Raw genomic sequence first — 25,003 nt, forward strand, 5'->3', positions numbered from 1 at the left:
TATCACGTATAATTTTATCTTTGTCTTTACAGTGTTACACCTAAATACGTACTAATTAGGTACATATCTTGTAATACCAGCTGTTAAATACGTATTTTATCTGTTGCTCAATTGACACAAGTATTCGTCGTTTTTAGTTGAAAAACTTTTGCACGACACACAACTTATTATTTCAAATCACCGCTGATTTTAATTTAACGTATAGATGGATATTGTACTATTACTATTTTACGTTTATTACAATAACAAATTATATTATGTAGTGTTGTTTTTCCTTCTTTTATTTTTTATTAACTGTTTCGTATTTTATTCCTTGTTAATTTAAAATAATTGTGTAAATGTGGTGGCGTTGTTATTAGTGTCAGCAACTGCTCATTTTTGGTAATAAGTAATGCCAAGTTTCTTTTTTAGGTTGCTTAATTTATTTGATAACATAATCCTAATAAATTGTTTTGCTTTATTTATTTACTATCTATATACTTTGTGACCGCACTCATAAGTGATGCAACAGATTAAAGTTATAGTTTCTAAGTCTATGATTTCATATTCAAATGCACGATATTGTTTGTCCGCACGGACAGAAAGAAAAAAACCTTAGAAATTACTACATTACCTATTTAGATTTTAAAACATGCCTACCGGAATATGTAGTTGAAATTGAATGAAAAGGTGGAGGTCAAAGAGGCTAACGTACCCGCTTATCGTTATCAATGTAAAAATATAGTGCCCCTGACATTCACAAGTTAGTATTTATAAAACTGTAATAAAAATTATATTTTTTATATAATTATTATGTAAACAAAACTAATTTAAAAAAAGCGGCAATCTATTATATAAATAATGATGAGAAATATCTCATAATATATAATTTTTTTATTTAAAGACAAACGCGATGAATGATACATTACTTATTACAACTATCCCGTATACCTATTATCAAATTCTAAAATCTAAACTTGCAATATCCATGTCCTATCCTTGTACACCATGTACATAACCACTAGTGACGAATATCGGAAAGAAACTTCTTCGTTTCAAATATAGGTCGTAAAAAAATTTAAATTGAATAATAATGAAAAAATAAATACAATATAGTATGCTTATGGTATAATCGTTTCATTTAAGTAAACAACGCATTATAAGCAGTTCTCGCAAACATATTATCTAAAATGCCCTAATTACTTCGACAGCTGTTCGCGTCATTAATAAAACAGGATTTCTTGTTACAAACACTTGATGAACAATGTTTAACACACATTATAAATATATGGAAATAAAATACTTTTAAGATTACCCAAACGTTTATAAATTAACAACGACTACTGTATATTTGGCATTTTACCAATATACAAATATTATCTATGAATGAGTTATGACCACTGCATGAGATCAAAAAGGGAGTGTTGGCGAAATACTAAAAAACTAGTCAATACATCAAAAATATTCTTAAATTAAGTTTATGTTATTTTCGCTTAAAAAAGTTGACTAACATAAACTTACAATCAAAACCGTTTACGACGACGTCGTTTAGAACAACATACCGGTTATATTGACCAAAATCAAAAGTCCCGGCGGGTAAAAGTATGTATTGGTACTTAATAACAACGCATCGGCTGTTACGACTATCGCTTTTACGACCAAATATGTATAGTCCATTCAGTTATAACAGATTTTGCTGTATTATAGTATGTTTGCATCCTACTTGAACGTAAGATGCAGGCTAAAATAGCCCTTATTTAACTGCCTAAAACGTAAATTCATTTTTGTCAGATTTGTCAGATCAGTCTAACAAAGTTTTCTACCGCTTATCAGCTATAAACATTTTCATTATAGTGAATGGATAAAATAATTACATTGTGACACATATAGATAAAGCCTAGATTCATTGATTGTTCTATTAGATGTTAAATAGATTCCTATTACAAAACCTATATGCCTTCGTTTGCCGTACCGCACGTGCGTACACGAAGAATATTGTAGATTTTGTAATTTTATTGTTATTCAATATATTGTAATTAATTAATAAAAACGTGTCGTAAATGCTTGTGCAACGATATTGTTGTGTTTCATATAAATAGGGCATTGGGTTAATGCTCTGTCAATATAAAGTGCATAGTTATCAGTTCATTATGCGGATCAGAGCATTGCTATTTGTTTGTTTACAAATTTTTATTAATATGGTAAGTTCACGAAATAAAGCAAGAAATAAGTCTTTCAATGAAAGAAAATACATAACTTTTATATATTTATCCTTTACAAATGTATTATTTTCTTATATATTAATATATTTTCATTCTTAACGTTAGAATGTTAAAAAAAATACCATTAAGAACGCAGAAGTTTAGAAAAGAATTAAAATATGAATAAAACTCTTGTATGTTACAAGTTAACGTACCTTAGAAATTGTATGCGTAATTTCCTAACGTTGATTTGCAAACATAACATATGTAGCAACACCTGCAATCTGCGCTTACAAATGACTGATGAATGACTGAGTTATATATATATCCTGAAACGGATACATACAACTCCTTGGCCTTCGGACCAGTCAGTAGTCTAACACTAGTCGAGGATCCTCCCTTTATGTTGGAGGAATAGTGCACCTCCTTTTTCCACACGTGAATTAGTTATAGGAATGTCTTATTCATAGATCATTATCACATAATATAACATTATTTTTTATATTCCAGGAAATTTTCGTACAATGCTTTGAATATGTGCCGTCAAATATGCATGCATACTATGGCTTAGGGCCTAGTTATTACAAACCTAGAGACTACGATGTATTCAACAGGCAATTTAAAATGGAGAATTTCAATTTACCTCCACCCTCAATAAGCATATCTGCCGATGGATTGATTATTAATGGAGCCATCTCAGTTTCGGGGACTTTACCATTTCTGAGCTCTGTTACGGTACAAGGAGAATTGCCAACGACTGGTTCGGGAGTTGTGGAATTTAGTACTGGTAACAATGAAGTCGCCATAACTCGAGAGTTGCCGGGGTACGCAAATCGTTACGGTTCTATGTCATTTTATTAATCTGTTATTAAATGCTGTTTTTATTTATTCTATATTTTATTTATTTACCCACTAACATTTTCCAAATTTAAATAGTGATCTTTGATGACACAAGTTATAGTACTTTAGAATCTCGTGTAGTTTCTGGTGTTCATTCAATTTGAAAATAATTGTTTTTAACATAAAAATACGAATGCTAGGATGAGTATGTACATTACATATGTACATACATTTTAACAATTTTGCAAAATGCAGTGAAAGAAACAGCTGTGAAATGTTTTAGGAAATAAAACAATAGGTTACGTACAAATATTATATTATTTAAATTTATTATTTTTCATAAATATAATCTCAATAGAATTTACATAATATTTCTTAATAAAGTATAGATTTAAAAATTATGTAATTAAAAAAAACAATAAATCGTAATTTGAGTATTATAACGATTTCATGGCGACTTTATACTACTACTTTATAAACGTTAATAGAGTGTTTTTAAAAGGATTTTATGTGTAAAATTACTTTGCGTCTTTTTAATATTCAATAAGTCAAAATGTATATTTTATTTGTGCACCAAGACCAAAAATACATATATATATTACGTCATTTCATGTATCACAGTTAATAACAGTATCCCTCGTTCTGATAGCACCACTCTGGCTCCAAAGACTCCGTTTGAATTCCCATACGAACTAGACGCTCCCTACAAAATTAAATAAAATATTAAATACACAGGAGATACAAACAGAATACAGAATATACCTTAATCTTCTTTCTTTTTAAAAATATTTAATCATGGTGTATATTTTTGATGAATAAAATCGTAAAATTATGTCACTTAACTCACATAGGCCATAACATTTATTATAGTATAGTCATATGTAATACCACAAGAGCTTCAAAATTATCGGGTATTTCCCGATAGGTTCGTTGCAAACAATTAATATAGTTGTCATGACGACGACAGTCGTCATGACGACTCTATTTGTTTGCAACGAACCTTGAGGGAAATACCAGATAATTTTGAAGCTCGAGTGGTATTCGGTGGATTATTTTTCCGACCCAAATGTCGGCCAATAGAATTGCACCATGAGACGAAATGTACAGTTAACAAATAAGAATTTCATAATGAATAAAACAACTACTTAATACTTTTCTTGAAGCAACGACCAGAGAAAATTTTCACAAAAAATTTTCAGTATAATACCATGTAGGTTGTACCACGTGACGTCGAATGGTGCAATTCTATTGGCCGACATTAGGGTCGGAAAAATAATCAGCACACATTTAAGAATATTATTGTATATTATAATATAGATGTATGCTGCTATCCATAAATACTGTTTTTGCGTAGTTTTTTTGGGTGTACCTAAGCTATTTTCGTGCATTATAAGAAATATGTTTCCCCTACATTTATCAATTATTGTAATAATTAATTAATTTTTTATTATCCTCGATATTTTTACTAATCCGCAAATTTTCTATCAATTATTTAGACTGTACTTTAAACTGAAAGGAGATAAAACGGACCTTTTTCATTGTCCGTTGAGTGAACTGAAAAATTTATACTAATTTTTAGTAAGTGCTTTACAATTTTTTCTATACAAATATTCTTTAGCATATTTTCAAATAAATATTAATCTATACTATAAAATACATATGTAAAAAAGCCATTTATATTACCTGACATGCAACATGCGTTTCTCAGCACTAGCCCAGTTAGTATCCGGTTCTGCCCACAGTCGTTCAGCCATAGCGGCTGCGCGGGGCCAAAGACGGCTGTCCAGTGTCGAAGAATCAGACTGCTCTGACCATAAAGCCGCTTCACCACCTTAAAATATCATATTATCCTGTAGTTGTTGTTTTCACGAACGATTATTTTTACGCAGTATATCTTTTCCTGTTTAACAAAGTGGAAAGGGCCACCAGGAAAAAGAAAGCGTGGTCGCCCTCTTGCACGGTGGGCCGACGAGCTTAAGAAAGTTGGTGGAGAGGATTGGGAGAAAAATGCTCAAAACAGAGAGAGATGGAGTCAATTGGAGGAGGCCTATACTCAATAAGAGGTCCTTGAAAAAACAGAATATATATATATGTATTTTATGTGTGTGTGTATATTTTGTAAATTTTTCAAGGAATAAATGAGGCTTAATTATTATTATTATTATTATTATATCTTTTCCTATATTTTAATGATATAATTCCGTAATTTTGAGATATAAAATATCTACTACTAGGTAGATGAAACACTTGCCGAGCGCGGACCGATGTTATCAACGCGTGCATTTACCGTACCACTGAATATTCTTATCGGCAATTCTCAAAGATGTTTTCATTTCTCTTATATAACAGAATAAGTTATTTAATAGGTATTTTACCTAGAATCTGATCCGAGTATTTATCTGCCATCTGCTTAGGACTGTTGTCGTACACCTTCTGCCACCCGATGTATGGAGAACACCAGTTATTTCCTAGAAATAAATAAATCGTTTAATATAAAATAACCCGCGTTTTTATGCAATAGGCAAGTAGGTAATCAGCCCTCTACTAGTAAGCCTGACAGTCGCTGTCGACTTCAAAACATTCCAGCCCTGCGATTCTGTAACTCACTTCACGAACTCACACAGCGGTTTTCGCATCGGCGGTCGCTCTCAAATCAGTCGTGAAGCAGTCATTTTATGATTTGGCATTCTGAAAAGGTGGGAGCTTGTTCTTTATTGTTTATCAGAATGCCAAATCATAAAATGACTGCTTCACGACTGATTTGAGAGAGACCGCCGATGCGAAAACCGCTGTGTGAGTTCGTGAAGTGAGTTACAGAATCGCAGGGCTGTTTCCTCACTATGTCCTCCTTCACTATACGGGCGCGTGTTAAATGCGCAGATAGAACAATCCATTGAATGCCATGTTTAAATTCACGACCACAAGTCTGAGATGCGGATGTCCAAGGCACTTTGCCAACGCTGCTCTTTTAATAATACCAATGAATAATAAACTAATTAAGATCCGCTGTCTCTTCATCCGATTATGTACGAGATAAAAACACGCAAAAGACAATGGTTTGTCATTTGTAATGTTTTTGTAAAGGTTCGTTAATGTATAGAACGTATATCAAATATTTATTAGCTTAGCTAGCTTATTTATAAAATATATAAAATAAATGATAAAAGATGAACGATTTGTATTATTTATTAAATAAAGAGCTTTATTGGAAAAAAATAATCCTTAAAAGTACAAAAAATTTAAACTAAATTACATAAGTTATTTAATATTTGATTTTTTTCAATTAATTACAATTGCAGCCCTAAGTTTCCTAACTTTGTTGGTTTCTAAGCACCTCGGATAAACAGGTTGTCCTGCAATCGACTTACGATTCTCCAGTCGTGAAGTATCCAATCGTAGTATGACCGTTATGAAATAGGGAATGCTAATCTTAATAGAGCTTTGCTTAGAAAATTTATAAATATTTTCTCTCCGAATTTTCTAAATTCGATTATTCGTAGATTGGCAGTTAAACTCACCAGTTCCAACCCAAGCACCATAACCGCAGTCAAAGTAAAGTGCATCATAATTAGACATGATGAGACGGTATCCTTTCTCCAGGAGACCTTTGATTTGGGGATCTGCTCCTGTCGTCCATACCTGGATATTGATAAATTTAAAATTGTTATTGAACCTATCATAATAAAAGACGGCGTTACAACCCTTGGTTTTGATCTTTATATATTTATTGATGTGTTTGTAGGCAAGTAGGTGATCATCTTAAGGCATTGGACTTATTCCTTTGTATATTTCCTTTAAGCGTATGAGGAGAAATTGAACAAAAACCCACGTAATAGTATTAGAAAACGCAAAACCCATTTATGAAATTTTAATTGCATATTTTATAAAAAAATTTTGCCAATTCACATAATTTACAATTCAAAAATACATTTTCAGTTAAAAAAATATACAACATGCATACGAGACGAATTCATTTGAAACCATTTATCTAACTATTCCATTGAAAAAACGTATGAATTGCGTAAAACTTGCTCATTCCGCGCATGCGCTAAAGTAGGCCACAGATAGAGAAGCTTTTAATATCGGGATTAAATAAGAATTGAATTTGAAATGTGGATAATCTTTTGGATTGCAAACACTAAAGAGATCGGTGTTATTTAAAGCTCTCGTTCACTACGGATTCAAAAAATATTCTCGCTTTAAAAATCGTGGTTTGACACCGCAAATAATTTACTATTTTTTATTAAATTTTTTGAGACTAAGAAAAACAGGGACTTCGGTAAAGATTTAAAGATTAGTCTATATTTTTATGACACGTTTATGTACCTGTATGATATAGTCATCTTTGTTAAGGAAGTTGTCGATGTGTGTGTAGTCTGTGAGAGTGCTCGTCCACAAGATAAGAGGAAGACGCTTGCCGAATGCCTGAAATGATACTTATTTTAAAAAGTGCTCAATACATGTATACAAAACATAAAACTATGAGCTAGCTGTATTCCCGGGTCGCTCAGTGCCTTGCTCATTCAATATAACGCCCTTAGGATGTTGTTGGGACTGCCTCACCAACCCAAGACGGCCCCTACCCAAGAGATATTATGTTCTATGGAAGAATTTGAAGTCTCCAATACGCATTGGGGACTACACACCATTCCCTTTCGCCTAAGAGAGGAAGCCTTTGGCAATTAGTGGGACATATACGACGTGTAATTGAGTACGCTGAAAATCTAGAAGTTTATTAAAATTAAACGGAGAAGGGACGATTTCTACTGATAGGGCCCCATCAAAAGAATTGCCACGGGCCCCAAATGGTATAGTTACGCCACTGGTACTCAGTCACAAATTGTTAGCCAGTTTGTGCTTACGCTCTGAGCGACACGCTTACGCTCTGTGTGAGCGTAGGCTGTTTATTTATTTTAAAATTATTTTTATTTGTTGTTGATGTTGGTACTAAAATTTGTCTTTAAGTTGTACTTACTGACTAAAATGGATCTGTGTTATGTAATTGGAATAAAATATTATTATAAATTAACATATTTTTTTATATTTTAAAACGTTTTTAAGGAGGAATCTTCACTAACCTGATAGGCCCTATCCTGGGCCTTAGTCTGGAAGTAATTCCACAGTTTTAAGAAAGATTGCTTGTCAAGGTCCCAACGATTCTGAATCATGAACTGCTGGATTTCTTGTGAGGTGTTCCAGCATTTTTCGCTAACTTCATCTCCGCCCATGTGGAAAATGTCCGGGTTGAAGATGTCTATAAAGTTAAGAAAATACTTTATACATAAAAAGCAAGGCCCTACAACCAATGGTCTTAGAGACAGATATCTTTTTTATTTACTTTATGAGCAAGTAGGTGCTCAGCGTTCTGTGCCTTTTAATATACTGTATTTCCATCTTTATATCTGTGTTTTATAGTTTTAAACTCTACTACAAAAATTAAATTGATAAACATTAAAAAATAATTTGTGCACCAACAATCCGAGGCTACAATCGGTAAGGTGACGTCATCGATGACGTCAATTCCAAAAACCATGAATATATACAATTCTCGACCTAGCCACAAGCGTTTAAGCCAGTGGATAGACTGGTCGAGAACCCCTTATTTAGGTCGGAGGAAGAGCACTTTCTTACCTCACAGGATTTAAATTTTTAAAGTAACTATAATGTATTAAAATAATTAAAAATATATCTTTATATATATAATTCTTCTGTTAGTGTGTATGTCACTGAACTTCTCTCAAACGACTGGACCGATTTTGATGAAATTTTTTGTGTGTGTTCAAGGGGATCTGGGAATGGTTTAGATTCACAAATCAGCCCGCCAGATGGCGCTGCAGTCGATACTTTCATACTTTGCTTTACTAATCGCTTGAAATATCATGCAGGACAACGTCTGTCGGGTCCACTATATATTATAAGAATCTTTATCGTTCCTTGATAACAGATAAAAGACAGCGTGTGAGCAAAGCGACATAGAGTATAAATATTGAACAGATTAGTATATTTACAATACCGCTTTCAGAAGATTGAAGAAAATTACAAACCTGCCATATCAGAGTAAATATCTTTGAGCGCGTCATAGAGTTCTTCCTTGACGGGATTCAGTTGTCCGCAAGGTGGCTCCACACAGATGGAGGCCCAGGGCTCCTCCTGGTAAATGGCAAATAAAATAATATTTACTTTACTACAAAATGTATGGCTATATATATTGTGTGTGGTTTTGAACTAAGATGGACTTCAGAAAATACTACACAATAATCTTTCAAGCTAATTTTTGAAGTGAAACTTCTTTATCGACGTATGGGAGAAATTTTGTAGCAGGTTACGCGCCATGTTGCTTTTTGAAGTCAAACTTCTTTATCGGCGTTGGAAAAAAAATTACACACATTTGTCACATTTTTCGGTTACGCGCCATCTTTTTCTTGTTCCTCCCACGGTTGATCCGAAGAGATTCGAAGCAATTAGTAACAAAAATATATAATAACGATAACAATGATAGTAATACTAATAATTCTATTACAATTAATGAAATTCTGTAATAATCTTAGTACTACATAGTAGTACAGTAATAAGTTAAAATGAAATAATTGTATTTGTATTCATGTCTATGATAATAAAAGCCTTTTGTTAAACTTTATCTAATTTAACTTTATTTAACCAATTTCTGTTAAGTTGCTTATAGTAGATCATTTTTCGAAAAATAAGGTCATAAAGAAGTTTCACTTCTTATGTATGTACTAGTACACGCACACATTTTTATTTTTGTTTAGATACTATTATATAATGAATGTACCTTGAAACAAACTGTGAGTCCAGTTCCCTGCCATCCTTCTCCCACGTGCGCAGGCGCATCAAACTCTGGCATCACACGAATACCGCGTTCGAGACCGTATTGTACTACATCTGCGATCATTTCAGGTGTGTAGATCTGAAAAACCATGCTATTAACATATCTATCCGCTTAATTATATTTAGATCAGCTTCTTGGATATTCTGGCTAGTTTCGTATTAATAGGACTCAATATAAACAAATATTTTATGTGATTTATGCAGCATTATATTGTGATATATAAACAGTGTTGGTCTAGTGGCTCCAGCGTGCGACTCTCATCCCCGAGGTCGTAGGTTCGATCCCCGGCTGTGCACCAATGGATTTTATTTCAATGCTCATTCAACATTCGCTCAAACGGTGAAGGAAAACATAGTGAAGAAACCGACATGTCTTAGACCCAAAAAGTCGACGGCGATTACCTAACTGCCTATTAGATTGAAAAATTATCATGAAACAGATTCAAAATCTGAGGCCCAGACCTAAAGAGGTTGTAGCGCCACCAACCTTATCCTATCCTATCCTGATCAATCGTGACTTGTATAATTCTTATGTTTCCTTTTACATCACTATTCGCTGTTCATGTATTTGTATGATTAGCTTTTAAGTTTTTTTAGTCTGTTATTAATATATTTTTGTTTGTAGTACTTTAGATTAAGGTACTATATATTTATATATTTTTTTTATATAACATTTGGTTCTGCACTTCTCGCACGTATCATGTTTCTTTTTTTTCTTCTTTTTTCTCTTTAACTAGGGTTGCCTGGAAGAGATCGCTTATTAGCGATAAGGCCGCCCGTTGCATCCCTTATAATTTTTATGTATTGTGCAATAGCATCATTTAACTGGGAAATATACCTTAGCAGGACTGTATGCTCCATATTTTGAAAGATTCGGGCGGCGTTTGGACACGAACGGGAAGCTCTGGCTGTCTGTGATGTGCCAGTGGAATGTGTTTAGTTTCACTACTGACATCGCGTCTGAAATTATAGAACGTATATAAAAAAACAGTTTTAATTATTTTTTATTTTTATTTTATTTATATTTTAGGTTCAATATTATATAATTAATATGATGAAGGCCAATTATCAGTTTCCACATTTAGGTATTATTACATCTTTACATACTCACATACTCTCAAGGCAGCTATATTAAAATCTAAATCATTCAAAGTATTGATCACATAGGGCTTTCTTCATTCTAGTAACACTAGTGCAGAATAAATCCAAATCAACCCTTCCGACATGCCACATTAAAAGAACGACATGCTTGCAATAGGTATGAATTTTGTCTATATATAGTTCTTGCTATAGGGACGTACAATAATTTTGGCCTGCGCAGAAACAATGATGGTTTTCAGAGAATGGCTATGTAATATTTGTGACGAGTAGTATTAGCTTCTGCGTTCATCCCTCGGCTTTTCTTTAGGGATGAAAGAAAAGAAAAGAGAGAAGAAATGAGAAGAAAAAAACTTGGCGTTTAAAAAGAGTGGCGGAGAGTTTATTGCCAGTTCTTCTCTCTCTACGCCCTTGACTTGAGAACTGTCAGTAAAATTAGAAGCATTGCATATATATTTATTTTTTGACGTTCATAAGTGTACATTTTGTTACCGATAGGATTTTTGAATTTGAATATGTGTGCAATTAAAAATAGCTCCTATGAAAGAACATCGTCGGAAAGAAATCACAGAACAAATACGGAAATTTTGTAATTAAATTACATTAAAAATTATCAAAAAAGATTTTGTTTTTAAATAGATAATGAAGTACAAAAAGTCCTTACCAAGAGTCCTTTTAATAGAATCAATGTTGAAATAGTTTCTCGCTGTGTCCAGTAGAACTCCTCGGTACGGATACACTGGTTTATCAGTGATCACAACATCACGTACCATCTGAAAATGCAGTATTTCGTCAGCATTATTTGTATAGAACATGATACATAATAGTTATACGATATATAAATAAATTATGCACGTAAGTCTAGTTTTAAAAATCCTAAGCAAAAAATATTTCCGCCAAGACGGTATTTTTTTTTATAGAACATGGGGGAAACGGGCAGGAGGCTCACCTGATGTTAAGTGATACCGTCGCCCATGGACACTCTCAATGCCAGAGGGTTTGTGAGTGCGTTGTCGGCCTTTTAAGAATTGATACGCTCTTTCCTTAGGACTTATATAAACAGTGCATATTATCAATTCGGATACAATAGAAGAATAAATGCAAGCTCCGGTAACTGGGGGGTGTGGGGGATCACAGTTATGCGTCCGTAATAGTAATATTAGTAAACAATTATTATTATATCGCTAGAAATAGGAACGGGTCGTACGCATTATGTTACCAGGTGAGCAACGAGGCGAAGAGTATTTCAACACTAGGTTGACCTCACTTTGTTTGGTCTTCGTCTTATATAAAAAGGCAAATGTGTATGTTTTTATATATTTTTACATTACACCTAGCCGCTCTTACTATGTCCTATATACATAATAGACATTTGGCTAGAGCAATTTGAAATGGTCTTGGTTGTAATGTCTTTTAGTTAGTATTTAAATAGTTTATTATATTGTACTAGCCGACCCTGCAAACGTCGTTTTGCCATGTATATTATTTCTGGATTTTTTTTTAAGTTCAATAAAAATAATTACTACTATTATAAAAAATAGGGGTTGATCTTAGAGGGGTGAAAATTAAGGGTTGTATGTATTTCTGTATGTTGTATCATAAAAAAAATTTAAAACAAATAGTCAAAAAAAAATAAAAAATTTTTTGGTGTGGACACCCCTTATCACTTAAGGGTTTGAAAGATAGTAGCCGATTCTCAGACTTACTGAATATGCATAAAAAATTTCATAAGAATCGGTCGAGCCGTTTCGGAGGAGTATGGGAACGAACATTGTGACACGAGAATTGTATATATATATATATAGAGATATTATTCATACTTTGGTTAACAAATGACTTATGTGTACTTTATCAAAATCTCCCATCATGGTCTAAGACAAGAAATTCCATTGCGATTTCTTATGAAAGAAGGTTTAACTGTGTTCAGCATCATGAATACCACATTCTATTTTTAAATATATATTATTATAGTTAAAAGAAAAAAAAACAATAGGAATTTAAATATATATTAGATTAGTTTGTACCTTAAAGTGATTTAAGCTTGGCTTAGTAATGAGTGTAAAAACCAACCCATTTTACGATACCATTAGTGATAACCTTTACCTAAGTTTTTTTAAACTTTAAAGAATTCATTTACAAATAATATTTATTGGCAACCTATTAATCGGATACTTTTTTATATCGTCTTTGCCCTTGTTCTCAAAGGACATAATGCTTATTAATTTGGCAGCAGACTTCGTCAATATTTTTTTACAAATTTATTTATTTTCGTCTCAAGATGAAATGTCACAAGGATAAATTTACATGAACATTATGTAAATGAGCTGTCATTGAACCCGAACGGGTTTTTTCGCATTTACACTTGATTTGGTTAAATTCTTATTTGATAGGGTTATTTTATGTTGTCGATTTTATCTTATAGAAATTTAAGTCTCTTTTAATGTAAGTAACGGCCGAAAAGGTTTTCATTTAGATAATAACAATAAATAGATTTATTTATCAATGATGTTTTATTACAGTTAAAATAAATAAATTGGTGTGTTACTCAATGTTTAATTATGTAAAAGCTTTCTTGGTAATCGAAATAATTGTTTCTTGATAAAAATACACATACATTACAATACAATATAATAATACATAAGATATCCGAGGCGTAAACTTCGTTAAGAAATTCATTGTTATCAATAGGTAATAAAGGTATTAATAATAAATAATTAGTAAGTAATAGGACTTTATGAAAAATAATGTGATTCATACACGATTAACATTCTGAAAGGTCATTCACTCTAGGCAGTGTCTAGTAGTCACCCACTTATACCTACATAAATCACATTACGTGTTCGATTAAATTACTAGGCTTAAAAAGGATGCGTCTCCTCTATATAATTAAATGATGAATGGGGTTCCTAGTGGGGTCGGGTAAGCATTTCTGTTTTTATCTTAAAAAAACCCAAAGGAAATATATAATATTCTACTTATATCGTTAGGGCGTACGAAATTTTTTGAAGTTATACTTCTTTAGGCGCGTTATGAAAAATTTATGAGAGTGAAATTTTACGATACGCGCGCACCGTTACACAAAATTAACAGAATGAAGTTAGTTCCAGGTGGCATGAAAATCGATAATAACTATGTTCAAGTTGTATATTCTAGTATTTTTATATATAGAACACGTGTTTCGTAACAGTACAATTAAACAGTGTGTTTTTATTAAATCAATTTCATATACGACGGTGATAGTATTTAATAATAATAATTTTGTTGATTAATTTTAATATTTATCGTTAATCACTACTGCATTTTAGTTATTTTTTCCATACGCCAAAGAAGTATAACTTCTAACGCGTGTACATAAGTACCTACACACACTCTTTTTTAAATTTATTTGTATTTATTCTTAAGGCGATATAAATGAGAGGTTTATAACAGTGGCGAATAGATTTAGAGAAAGTTTTATTTAAAATACGTAACGTAAAAAAATCCTCCAAAGACAAAAACAATTCCTTCCTGATAATTTGGTAATATGTGTTGTTTATGGTTTATATACTTACAACAAGATGGTTCCTGATGTCATCAAAGAGTATGAGTTGGGACAGTGTCTCCAAACCATGTCTGATGCCAAAAAAGGTTTTACCAGTGATGGTCGCGTTTATTTTATCACTGGAAACTGCACCAACACGAATGCTGTAGCTTTCGTCCATTGTTAATGAAAATTCTGAAAAATATAGATGCTTTTTATTAAAGGTTTCCTGATGATAGTGGAAAGCCACTATCGATGAAATTCTTGTTGATACTATGGATAATATTTCAGTACTAAGTAGTTTTGGAGTAGCGTATAGCGTTCGATCGAAGACATTGTATAGGTTAAATTAGGTAAACAGAAAATCAGAAGTAAATTTATTGGCTGCAACTCGTACTAATTAGTCAATGTTATAAGGTCCCTTTATAATATATGTACCCCTTATTAATAGAAACTGAAATACTGAACTCTCTTTTTCATTAGAGAAGATAGACAAATTGACAGAAGGATACGAAAGAGTACTTTGGTTAAATAAAAGCAATTAGATTGATACAGATTTTATGAGAAAGGGTCTTTATTCTAAGAAACATCGCTGCGCTATACTGGGTATATTATGTTGCAATTCTAGTTTCATATTATGCGGACCCAAAACTCGTTTGTAAATACCGAACAGTTATTATATTAATTTGAGAGATACAATCGAAATCTGTATTTTATAACGGTTATAAAATGAATAGATGTCGTTATTTATGTTTTTATTTAGCTTTATGTACCTATTTGATTAAATTAAAGTGCGTCATTTAATATTTAATCATGAGACTTAAACACTCTTAAGAAGTTTGCTAATTTAAAAACATATATAGAGCAATGGGGGGTCAAATCCTTTTTTCCAAGCCATCAAAGATAAGATGCATTATGATACTACCTACTTAAGGAGGACGAAAAAATAATACTCAAATTACCACAGATTTGAATTTCTGCCACAAATGTTAGTATATAAACATTAGAGATTGATTATATATGTGTGGACTCATATGCTTTAAAGTACCGTATTTTCACTTTAGTGCAACGGACAAAACTTACAATAGGTACATTTTCAAATACATATCTCACAACAATACTTCAGCATACTTGAGCGTGAGTTTCGAACAATAAACCCAAGAAAGTATTTGGAAACGAAACAAAGAACTCGAGGCCAGGGCGATATCTCTTTTATAATATAAATAAAGTGCGGATGTATCAACTACGACACATGCGTCATAACTCATACTTGATGATCTTGGAAATTAGAATGTAGGTTATAACTCACTTGATAGTAAAAAACCTACGCGCGTACCTATGTAAGACAATATAGGCGATATTTGAAGTGTTTCGCGTGACCGCAAATACATACATCATAAATAAATCATCTGTTTGTAATTAAACTCCCCCTAAGTTGGATCAATTTTCATAAATTTTTTATGTGTGTTCAAGTGCATTGGAGAATGGTTTAGATTTACAATTCGATGTTTTTACCTTTGAAATTATTGAATTTTAGACGTGTACAGGACGACGGTTTTGCTAGTGTAATACGTTAGTGTGTATTTACTATAGTAAAAATGTCTCATCAATGCTCTAAAATCTAAATGGTTTCAATACTTAAGGAGAATGTTTTATGTTTTTGTTCCTTTAAACCCCAATTCTGTTAAATTACTACGATGAGAAATGAAAAACCTCGTACTTTTTGTAATAAAACGAGCTATATAGGATTGTAAAACAAGCTATATAGGATTGTAAAACGAGCTATATAGGATTGTAAGTGTTAAAGAATGGGTCTTAACGAATAAATGAGACACGTTCGCTGAATGAATTGCAATTAAACTTGTACCAAATATGAGGTCAAGGTTGGGAGAAACTTTCAACTTATAAAGTATTGTTACAAAGAGCTTTCATTTACATAATTTGTAAGTACGGCTGAAACATAAAGTCAATTTTAACATCCTCTTTCGAATAGAATTCAAGATGTTAGAAGAAAAGCAATACTTACCTCGTGGAGCTATGGTCTATATTAATATAAAGATGTTAGTAATACAAAAAAAATGTTCCTTAACGTAGATTAAATCTGCACGTGCAATGGAAAATACTTTATTAAGAATTATTAATAGATTAATAAAGTCTTCATTTTGTACTCTAAACAGCCATTACACACAATAACCTAGATCACCCACTTACAAGTAGGTTGTTGTCAAACAGGCAACAGCACGTAATTATGAGATTGACAAAAGATACGCTTTATCCGACATTTGTAAGCAAATGATTACCTGATACCGTTATCTTTACTTTGGTTGTAAATATATTTCAATATTGGTTTCATTAATTAGCAAATAATTGGTTTCATCAAAAAGGTGACCTTAAAATGTGTTTGTCCTTTTAATCCGATAAATGGTTATTTATTTATATTGTCCGATTTAAATGAGCTTACTTTACATATTATGCCAATTAGGTTTATTTTATTCTAAGTTTTAAGGACTTATCTGGGGACGCGTCGACTTTGAAAACATTTTACATATTTTATTACATACTTAAAGAAACATAATTAGGGTAAGACATTATAGTCTCCATAAATTGTTTTGTTTAGGTATACCTAAAATTTTATTTATAAGTTAATCAATACCTTTTTAATAGTCAAGGAATTTTTTACATTTATATCTGTTGGTATGTCATGCGATTCAAATAAATGTTGTATTTGGGTCTGTTTCGTGGTCGCGTACCGACCTGAAACAAGTATTCTTTCGCCGGGAATAGACCACAGATTGCCATTTGCCATATTAAGCTACATACCTCTGACATCAGGGTTCTCGTTAACGAGGTAGACTGTCACCGACTTGCCGCTGGATTTCGGAGTTATGCCCGATGGAATGTTTAAGTTCACCATTTTTTGAAATCTCTGTTAGGAAAACATAAGTTTTATACGTTTAATATCTTCTATTTTACGATTTTATATTAGGTTTTCATCTGCAAATTGAAAACATTTTGGAAATACAGGTTGTAAATATGATAATAGAGGCAATAACCGGTTTATTGAGTCATAATTAATTTTAAAGTTTATTTTCTTTTAAATAAATACTTTTCGTCGTTTTGTTTAAATGTGTTACGAGACTGTTAAAGTATTTTGGCATAACGAACATTTACCCGCTATACTCGTGTGGAATACCGATGTATGCCAAATAAGAGAGCTACAGCTATTTTGGTATTCTAATATTGTTTAACATTATAGCTACTATCACATTTTCCATGAGACCTAGAGAACCTTACAAGTTAAGTTTATTCCAAAAGGTTCTAATTATTATTTTATTATTAGCAGTATTGTATTATTATATTATTTAAAAACAATTTACCTTTCCCGCAATATCCAATAAATCATCAGATTTACCGCGTCTGTCCATCTCAACACGGATGCTGTTAATATTAACTTTAGATAGGAAATTGCCCAGCTCTACTTGACCTGTTGGTTTCGGCCAGAGAAGTCCTGAAAATGATTTTCAATACAATATCTCTCACTACTTTTTTGGAATATAGAATATAGAACAAAATATAGTAATACAATAGATATTTGACACACACACACGGGGCCCCTATCCATCTACGATGATAGGGAACCAACAACAGAGCTGGTGCGGCTGTGATGCGGCTGAAAAAGCTAAAGCCTGCAAATACAGGGGTCTAGGCTCCGAATATGATTTTGTTCTATTCGGTGTCGAGACCCTTGGTCCGTGGGGTCCTAGCGCTATAAGGCTTTTTAGGGAAATATCAAAAAGGTTAGTCGACATCACAGGAGACCGAAGAGCTGGCAGCTACCTTGGACAATGAATTAGTCTAGCTATTCAAAGGGGGAACGCTGCCACTATCTTCGGAACCTTGCCTTAAGTGACTCCTTTTAATAATATATTTTAGTTACATATATATGTTTTAGTTATATTTTAAGTTTATTGTTTTTATTGTTCTTTTTTTTGCACATAAGCATTATAATTTTTGTTTTTAAATAAATATTTAAGCCATAGATATTTGGTTACATGTGTGTGTGTGAATCGGACAGACTTTATAACAAGTTTTCATACAAAACTTTAAGTATTCAATTTTATGGGCAGCTTCTGCAGACGTCGCTGTATCTATTGATAAATCGAATGTTTATTTTTGATCCTGAGAGGCAGTAATTAGTTAATTGTTATATAAAATGGTCATATGACATTGTTACGATACTTGTTCTCACCGGATTACTTAATCCTCACGCAGTCTTTAAATCCGGTATAACGTTATCCACTTACCATTATCGTTGCAGAACATTTTGCAGGCTTCCAAGCAGAGGGCCGACTCCTTACTGCGCGGGTCATGTTCAGTCTTCACGCATTTACCATCGTCACAGGTCCATCGCCATGGGGACACTTGATCATCTGCTGTGCTGGCACTGAAAAGACACGTTCTAAGTATTGTCTAGTAGCTGCAAACCCTTCATTTAATGTAGTCAATTTGTTATTAAGCGTTGTTTAACCACAATTTATACCATAGTTATACTCCGGTTGCCTGGAAGATATCTAATTAGCGATAGGTTACCCAATATGTAGTTTTTATAAATTGTGCGTTCTCCTTATAATTTTAATAAAAATATCAAATTAAAAATTAAAAGCCATAGTAAAATCTTTATAGTGGTTAAGATGATGTCATATCTTCATGGCCCGCATTAAACATTAACAGTGACATAGAAAGGTGTCCCATTATGTTGGTCATCAACTAGTGAAACAGATAAGTCGCCATTTATCAAAACTGAATCAGAAATTTCATGTAAAACAAATGGGGGACAAATGCAGGAAAATCCGTAATAATCGCAAGCCACGCAATGTTAGTTCACAAATACGGGTAGGTAGGTACTAAATGAAATAATCACCGCTCGTGTGAAATCCAATTAAAAATTAGAAGCCGTATAATGGTCACCCATTTCTAGTTCAGTGTAACAAAAATTGTTATAAGTACAATGAACCAAATGTCATAAAAAACCTAAAAGAAATTATGTTAAACAAAATGTAAGAGACATCTTCCTAAATTTAGCTGTCAATATAATTCAAAAATTTATATTATATTTATATATTTATTTTATATTTGCTAATGATAATATATACGTTACTTAATACACCCACGACATGATAGTCGGGGAATTAGCCAAAGAATATATCTAATCTATAATATTTATTATTGCTAGAAATAAACACAACCTACTGTACTAAGCATTCAGCGAGAAAGGATTTCAAGATTAAAGTAGATTTTCCCTAGTACCTCAGAAAGCGCCAAACAAAAGACGACACGATTTCGCGTTTCGTTCGATTGTGATTTGTGAACAGAATCTCTAATCCAATCACAGAGTACACGGTGCGTCTTTCCGTTTGACCAATCATGATCAATCACTATCGTTTTGTCTTTTGTTTTACATTTTCACAATACTTAAAAAGATTCTGCAGACACAGCATAAAGAATCATGCAAATATGTGCCATTGAAAGTTGCCATCAGAACTGGTGTGATACTAAGTAAAGATAATCAATAGTTATAATTTGTTTGAAAATATGGTGTTCAAACCTCGAAATTCTGAGTTGAGATTCGCAACCATACGATTAGTAACTAGATACTAACAAATAAATAGGAATCGTACACAACCTAACAAATATAACTTTAGAACCATACCAACTATAGTACCAACCAATTAGACTTAGGGTCCGTCATGAAAAGAGCGTACCAATTCTTAAAAGGCCGGCAAAACACTTGCGAGCCCTTTAGCACATTTAGTATCTATGGGCAGCGGTATCACATAACATCAGGCGAGTCCTTTACATGCAAAAACAAAAAAAAGTTGCAGTAAAACCGCGATTTATGGTAGGTAACATTTAGTTTACGAGAAACCTTAAAAAATGTTATGAACATAAAACATTCCCCCGTGTACCAATAATTACATTGATAAAAGAGATTTACAGCATTTTCAATACATTCTTAATTACAGTACTTACAGCTTTATTTTATACCGAAATAGTTAAAACTCTTTGGAAATATCACCGCTATATAAAAACTTTTGTATGTACAAATAATACTCGCGGGATTAAGTTTTAAGTAATTAGATTTTTAGTAATAAATGCGGTGGTACTTTTTGGTCGCTGCATACAAAACAATTTGTTACGAAATGCAAATTTTAACGGTTTCAAATTTTGGATGGCGTAGTTTCAAAAATAAATAAACCTGATTTACTTATAGCTGACGGAACAAGTGGGTGGTATTAAAAATTGCACCGTAAACCGCACATTGAATTGTCGAAAAAAAACTTACGTCCTTTATGGTACTTGCAAGCTAAAACCTTTTGAACAGCTGGTAAAAACTAGTACATACAACATGTATTTTAAAACTTACCATTGCAGAATTATAAGAAGTAAACAAACGACGTAAACATACATATGGTGGAGCCACATATTAATCTGAAACAAATGAAGTATAGGTATATATATATATATATAAACAAAAGAATATATATTGATAACCTGTTTTGTTAATTTAGCAAATGTTAAATATTTACTATTAAAAGAACTTGAAACTAAGAATTCAGTCAAAATTTAAGATAGATTAAAAAATAACGTTGAAAATAAAACAATTCATATAAACTAACGTGTTTTATGTACCCTATGAATTGCTGTCTACCCTACATTACGTTACACATACCAGAACTAAATCGATGAATAAGAATAATTAAAAAAATACAAAACAGCAACGAAGGTTGAGTACAGGATAATATTAAAATAAGGCACAAACATCCTTGTACAATTGCGTTGACTACGAAAACTATAACATCAACAAAAATAAATGTCTCTTAATTTTATGTATTCAAATTCATAATAGAAACATGGCTATGAAATGTTTTACTACTTTTGATAGGTTTATATCGTAAAATAAATATGTACTTACGCTGTAGGCGTCCACTTAGCGTCACGAATATTGTAACTGTGGATAACTGGTACCGAAACCGTGGCTTGCAAATTGTGTCCCACGTTGACCGCGCGAACCCACACTTGTCTTGATTCGCAAACAGTCGTCTGTATTAGCAAAATAAAAAATTATATATAGTATAATATGTACCTATATATAACTTTTTTTATGACCGCGTTAGTGGCGCAGATAATTGTAAGAAATGGATTAATTTCTGAAGCCAATTGTTAATATTATAAAGTTTTCAAGGAATGTAAAATACGATATATTTGTAATAATACTAGCTGGCAAACGTCGTTTTGCCATGTATATCATTTATAATTAAAATATTAAGAGGGTTAATCGTAGAGGGGTGAAAATTAGGGGTTGTATGTATTTTTTAATGTTGTATCATAAAAAAATAAAAATTTAGGGGGGACTAACCTTAACATTTAGGGGGATGAAAAATAGATGTTGTCCGATTCTCCGACATACCTAATATGCACACAAAATTTCATGACAATCGGTCAAGCCGTTTCTAAGGAGTTTAACTACAAATACCGCGACACGAGAATTTTATATATTAGATTGCTTCCCATCAGGTTTTCTTTTCGATTATATATTATCTATTAAAGTAAACTTTAAACTACTTACTGGGTCTACATAATTAAAAAATACTAAATAATGTAGATTATCAAATAAATGTATAAACTCTTTTGCGAAAGAAACGGGCACCTAAATATCCACGTCGCCAGAACAGTGCGAGCATTGTAGTGTAGAAAAATGGAATGGATTTGTAACTTTATTAAATTAAAAAGGTAAAAAAATCTTTTTGTCTCTATTGCCGAACACTTACTGTTTGGCTGTGTACATCGGTTTTAAAGAATTCATTAAAAATTAATTTAAAAAATTGCCAAATAAATAAAGTGAATTTTACGCGTATAAATTTACACGATTATAAGTATAAATACTACGTCAGACAATTCAATTTCATTTAATAAACGACATCCAAAATTGACCTTAGAACGTAAATAAGGTGCGCTTTTTTTTGCAAAAGAGTTACGTTTACAGTCAAATAGAAAGAGTTTGAGACGTACGCGTACTTAGGTAGTATAAAAGTAATTAGTACGTATATACTAGAGTGCGCTGCACGGCGCAATCAAGTTGTAATTCGCTTTTCATAATAGTTTTATCCTTACTTCATTTGACGTTTTACTTTTAAAAGTAAAGAAGGAATTTTATTGTGAAGACGTAGTTTCTGGTTATAATGTTATATGTTTTAAACATTTTAGATACAAAAAGTATTTTTTACCACCTTACTTCCAAGTTTCTAAAGACAATTTACATTGTGATTTTTGAGAAGTGACAATTGACATTACCAATTTACATCATTGAAAAGGAAAACAGTTTTACTTGAAACTGGCATAAAGTTGAAGCTGTTGCCATAATATAAAAAAAAAAAAAAAAAAAAAGGAAAACAGTAAAGTTATATACAATAGACATGGAAACCGAGAGAATAAAAAGCAAACAAAATTAACTTTCTCCGTGAATACTGAATACTATTATACCGATTTAAATTTGACATTATCTTACCTCCAACGAAAGTAGTGTTTCGTATTTATTAAAAATGGATCCTGCCCTGCTTCGAGAACGTGAGGCGTTTAGGAAAAAGGCTCTTGCGACACCAAGGTATATTACATACTTGTTGAATGGTTGTTAATCTACTACTGTCCCTACAGCATTACTTTCGCGCAACTCGCTCCCACTACAAACTTTAACATTTCTCTTGCAAGCTGATGATAAGCTTGATATTTATCAATGATGATTGATAATCATGTTATATTATATCTTACACTCCAAATCTTGTGATGTTATTGTTTTGAGTTGAAAACATTAAGAGATCACCAGATCTTAATATATATTCAGGTTAAATTAAGTTAGAAAGTTATTAAGAATGAAACTATGGCCATAATATTTATAAAATTTGAAGCTTTATAAATTTCAATGTGATATTTTATTATTTTACAGTGTTGAATTCAAGAAAAAGAAAGATGACTCCCCATACAAAGATGATAGTAAAAAGAAATCTAAATCCAGCTCCTCTGCTAGTTCTGCGCCAAAGCTTGATGCCAACAAGTAAGTTTTCATTTTGATGTAGAAGTCAAAATAAATTTGCTTTATATATTTGTATTAAAATTAAAATAATGTTACAGTTACAAGACTATGGCAGGCAGCTCTTCATACAGATTTGGAGTTCTTGCTAGAATTGTTAGACATATGAGAGCTAGACATCAAGAAGGGGATGACCACCCACTGTCTTTAGATGAAATTCTAGATGAAACCAACCAATTGGATGTAGGAAATAAGATTAAACAGGTAAAAATGCTATTGTATTTACAATTACTATAATTGCCTTAATTTTTGTTATGTTATTTAAAAAAATGATTGTACTAAAAGAAAATGTGTATGTGTTGTAGTGGCTTAGTTGGTAATGCATGATGAAGGTGTAATGAATTAAAGTCAGTAATGTACCACATGACCCACTTTGTATTTATAGAAATCCATGTTTTTTTTCTTTGTAATATTACAAAATGCTATAAATTCAAATGATATATTTCAGTGGCTACAAACAGAGGCTTTACAAAACAATCCAAAAATTGAATGTACACAGGATAAATATATATTTAAGCCAGTATATAAAATAAAGGACAAGAAGTCATTATTAAGGTCATTTCCAATTTCTAGTCATATTGAAATTCTTTAAGGCTAACTATAAAAAAAGCAGACTGATAAAACATTGGAAGTTTACTTTTATATACTTATTTGGTGCGGCAAAAAGGATATTTTGTCAAAGATAATAGAATATTGTTTTTATATTTTAACTTTTTAGGTTATTAAAGCAACAAGATCTCAAAGGTTTGGGTGGAATATTTTTAGAAGATGTACAAGAATCATTACCACACTGTGAGCGGGCTCTTAAAAATCTAGCTCAAGAAATATTGTACATAATCAGACCCACTGATAAGAAAAAGATTTTGTTTTATAATGATAAAACAGCAAATTTTGATGTGGGTAACCTCATATGAATTAAATATTTATTAAATTGAATTAGTGACTTTGTAAAGTGATATTTGTATTTTCTCTATATTTTGTAATAGGTGGATGAAGAATTTGTGAAATTATGGCGTGCCACAGCTGTAGATGCTATGGATGATGCCAAGATTGAAGAATATCTAGAGAAACAGGGTATCAAGTCGATGCAAGATCATGGTCTCAGAAAACCTATTGCACCAAAAAGAAAGAAAGTTTCACAAAAAAGGCGACAGTTCAAAAAGCCGCGAGATAATGAACATTTGGCAGATGTTCTTGAAACTTATGATGACAATACAATTACTCAAAAGGGTGTATCAATCAAATAAATACTTATAGTTTTGTGATTTAAGCCTTTCTATATCCTATCCATTTAAATTAATATAATTTGTCAATTTTAATAGAAGTAATATCAGTGAACAAACATATTAGGATATTGTCTTTTGGTGTTGC

The 25,003-nt window shown here is 32.0% G+C and overlaps 2 protein-coding genes and 1 long non-coding RNA gene across 3 annotated transcripts; 2 read left to right on the forward strand and 1 right to left on the reverse strand.

The window, feature by feature from the left end:
* The first annotated feature begins 1,839 nt into the window (after positions 1–1,839).
* On the forward strand, positions 1,840–3,068 carry LOC125052259. The gene is made up of 2 exons (XR_007117427.1): positions 1,840–2,180; positions 2,691–3,068. It is a non-coding gene; the product is annotated as an uncharacterized LOC125052259 (long non-coding RNA).
* A 450-nt stretch (positions 3,069–3,518) lies between these two features.
* On the reverse strand, positions 3,519–23,171 carry LOC125052300 (chitooligosaccharidolytic beta-N-acetylglucosaminidase). Its single transcript, XM_047653049.1, has 17 exons — positions 23,054–23,171; positions 21,461–21,588; positions 20,912–20,976; positions 18,792–18,931; positions 17,865–17,995; positions 17,308–17,413; positions 14,519–14,682; positions 11,632–11,740; positions 10,708–10,829; positions 9,814–9,948; positions 9,065–9,170; positions 8,099–8,274; positions 7,347–7,445; positions 6,539–6,659; positions 5,396–5,488; positions 4,704–4,851; positions 3,519–3,723 (listed from the first exon to the last, which is right to left on the reverse strand). The coding sequence occupies exons 3-17, from the start codon at positions 20,968–20,970 to the stop codon at positions 3,642–3,644; spliced, it is 1,791 nt and encodes a 596-aa protein (XP_047509005.1). The 5' UTR covers positions 20,971–20,976; positions 21,461–21,588; positions 23,054–23,171; the 3' UTR covers positions 3,519–3,641.
* LOC125052301 (transcription initiation factor IIE subunit beta) lies at positions 23,014–24,897 on the forward strand. Its single transcript, XM_047653050.1, has 6 exons — positions 23,014–23,149; positions 23,489–23,596; positions 23,674–23,836; positions 24,081–24,187; positions 24,351–24,528; positions 24,619–24,897. Exons 1-6 carry the CDS (start codon positions 23,088–23,090, stop codon positions 24,877–24,879), a joined length of 879 nt encoding a protein of 292 aa, XP_047509006.1. The 5' UTR covers positions 23,014–23,087; the 3' UTR covers positions 24,880–24,897.
* The last annotated feature ends 106 nt before the right edge of the window (positions 24,898–25,003 follow it).

The sequence above is a fragment of the Pieris napi genome, chromosome 9 (assembly GCF_905475465.1).
Source record: "Pieris napi chromosome 9, ilPieNapi1.2, whole genome shotgun sequence".
Classification (NCBI taxonomy): domain Eukaryota; kingdom Metazoa; phylum Arthropoda; class Insecta; order Lepidoptera; family Pieridae; genus Pieris; species Pieris napi.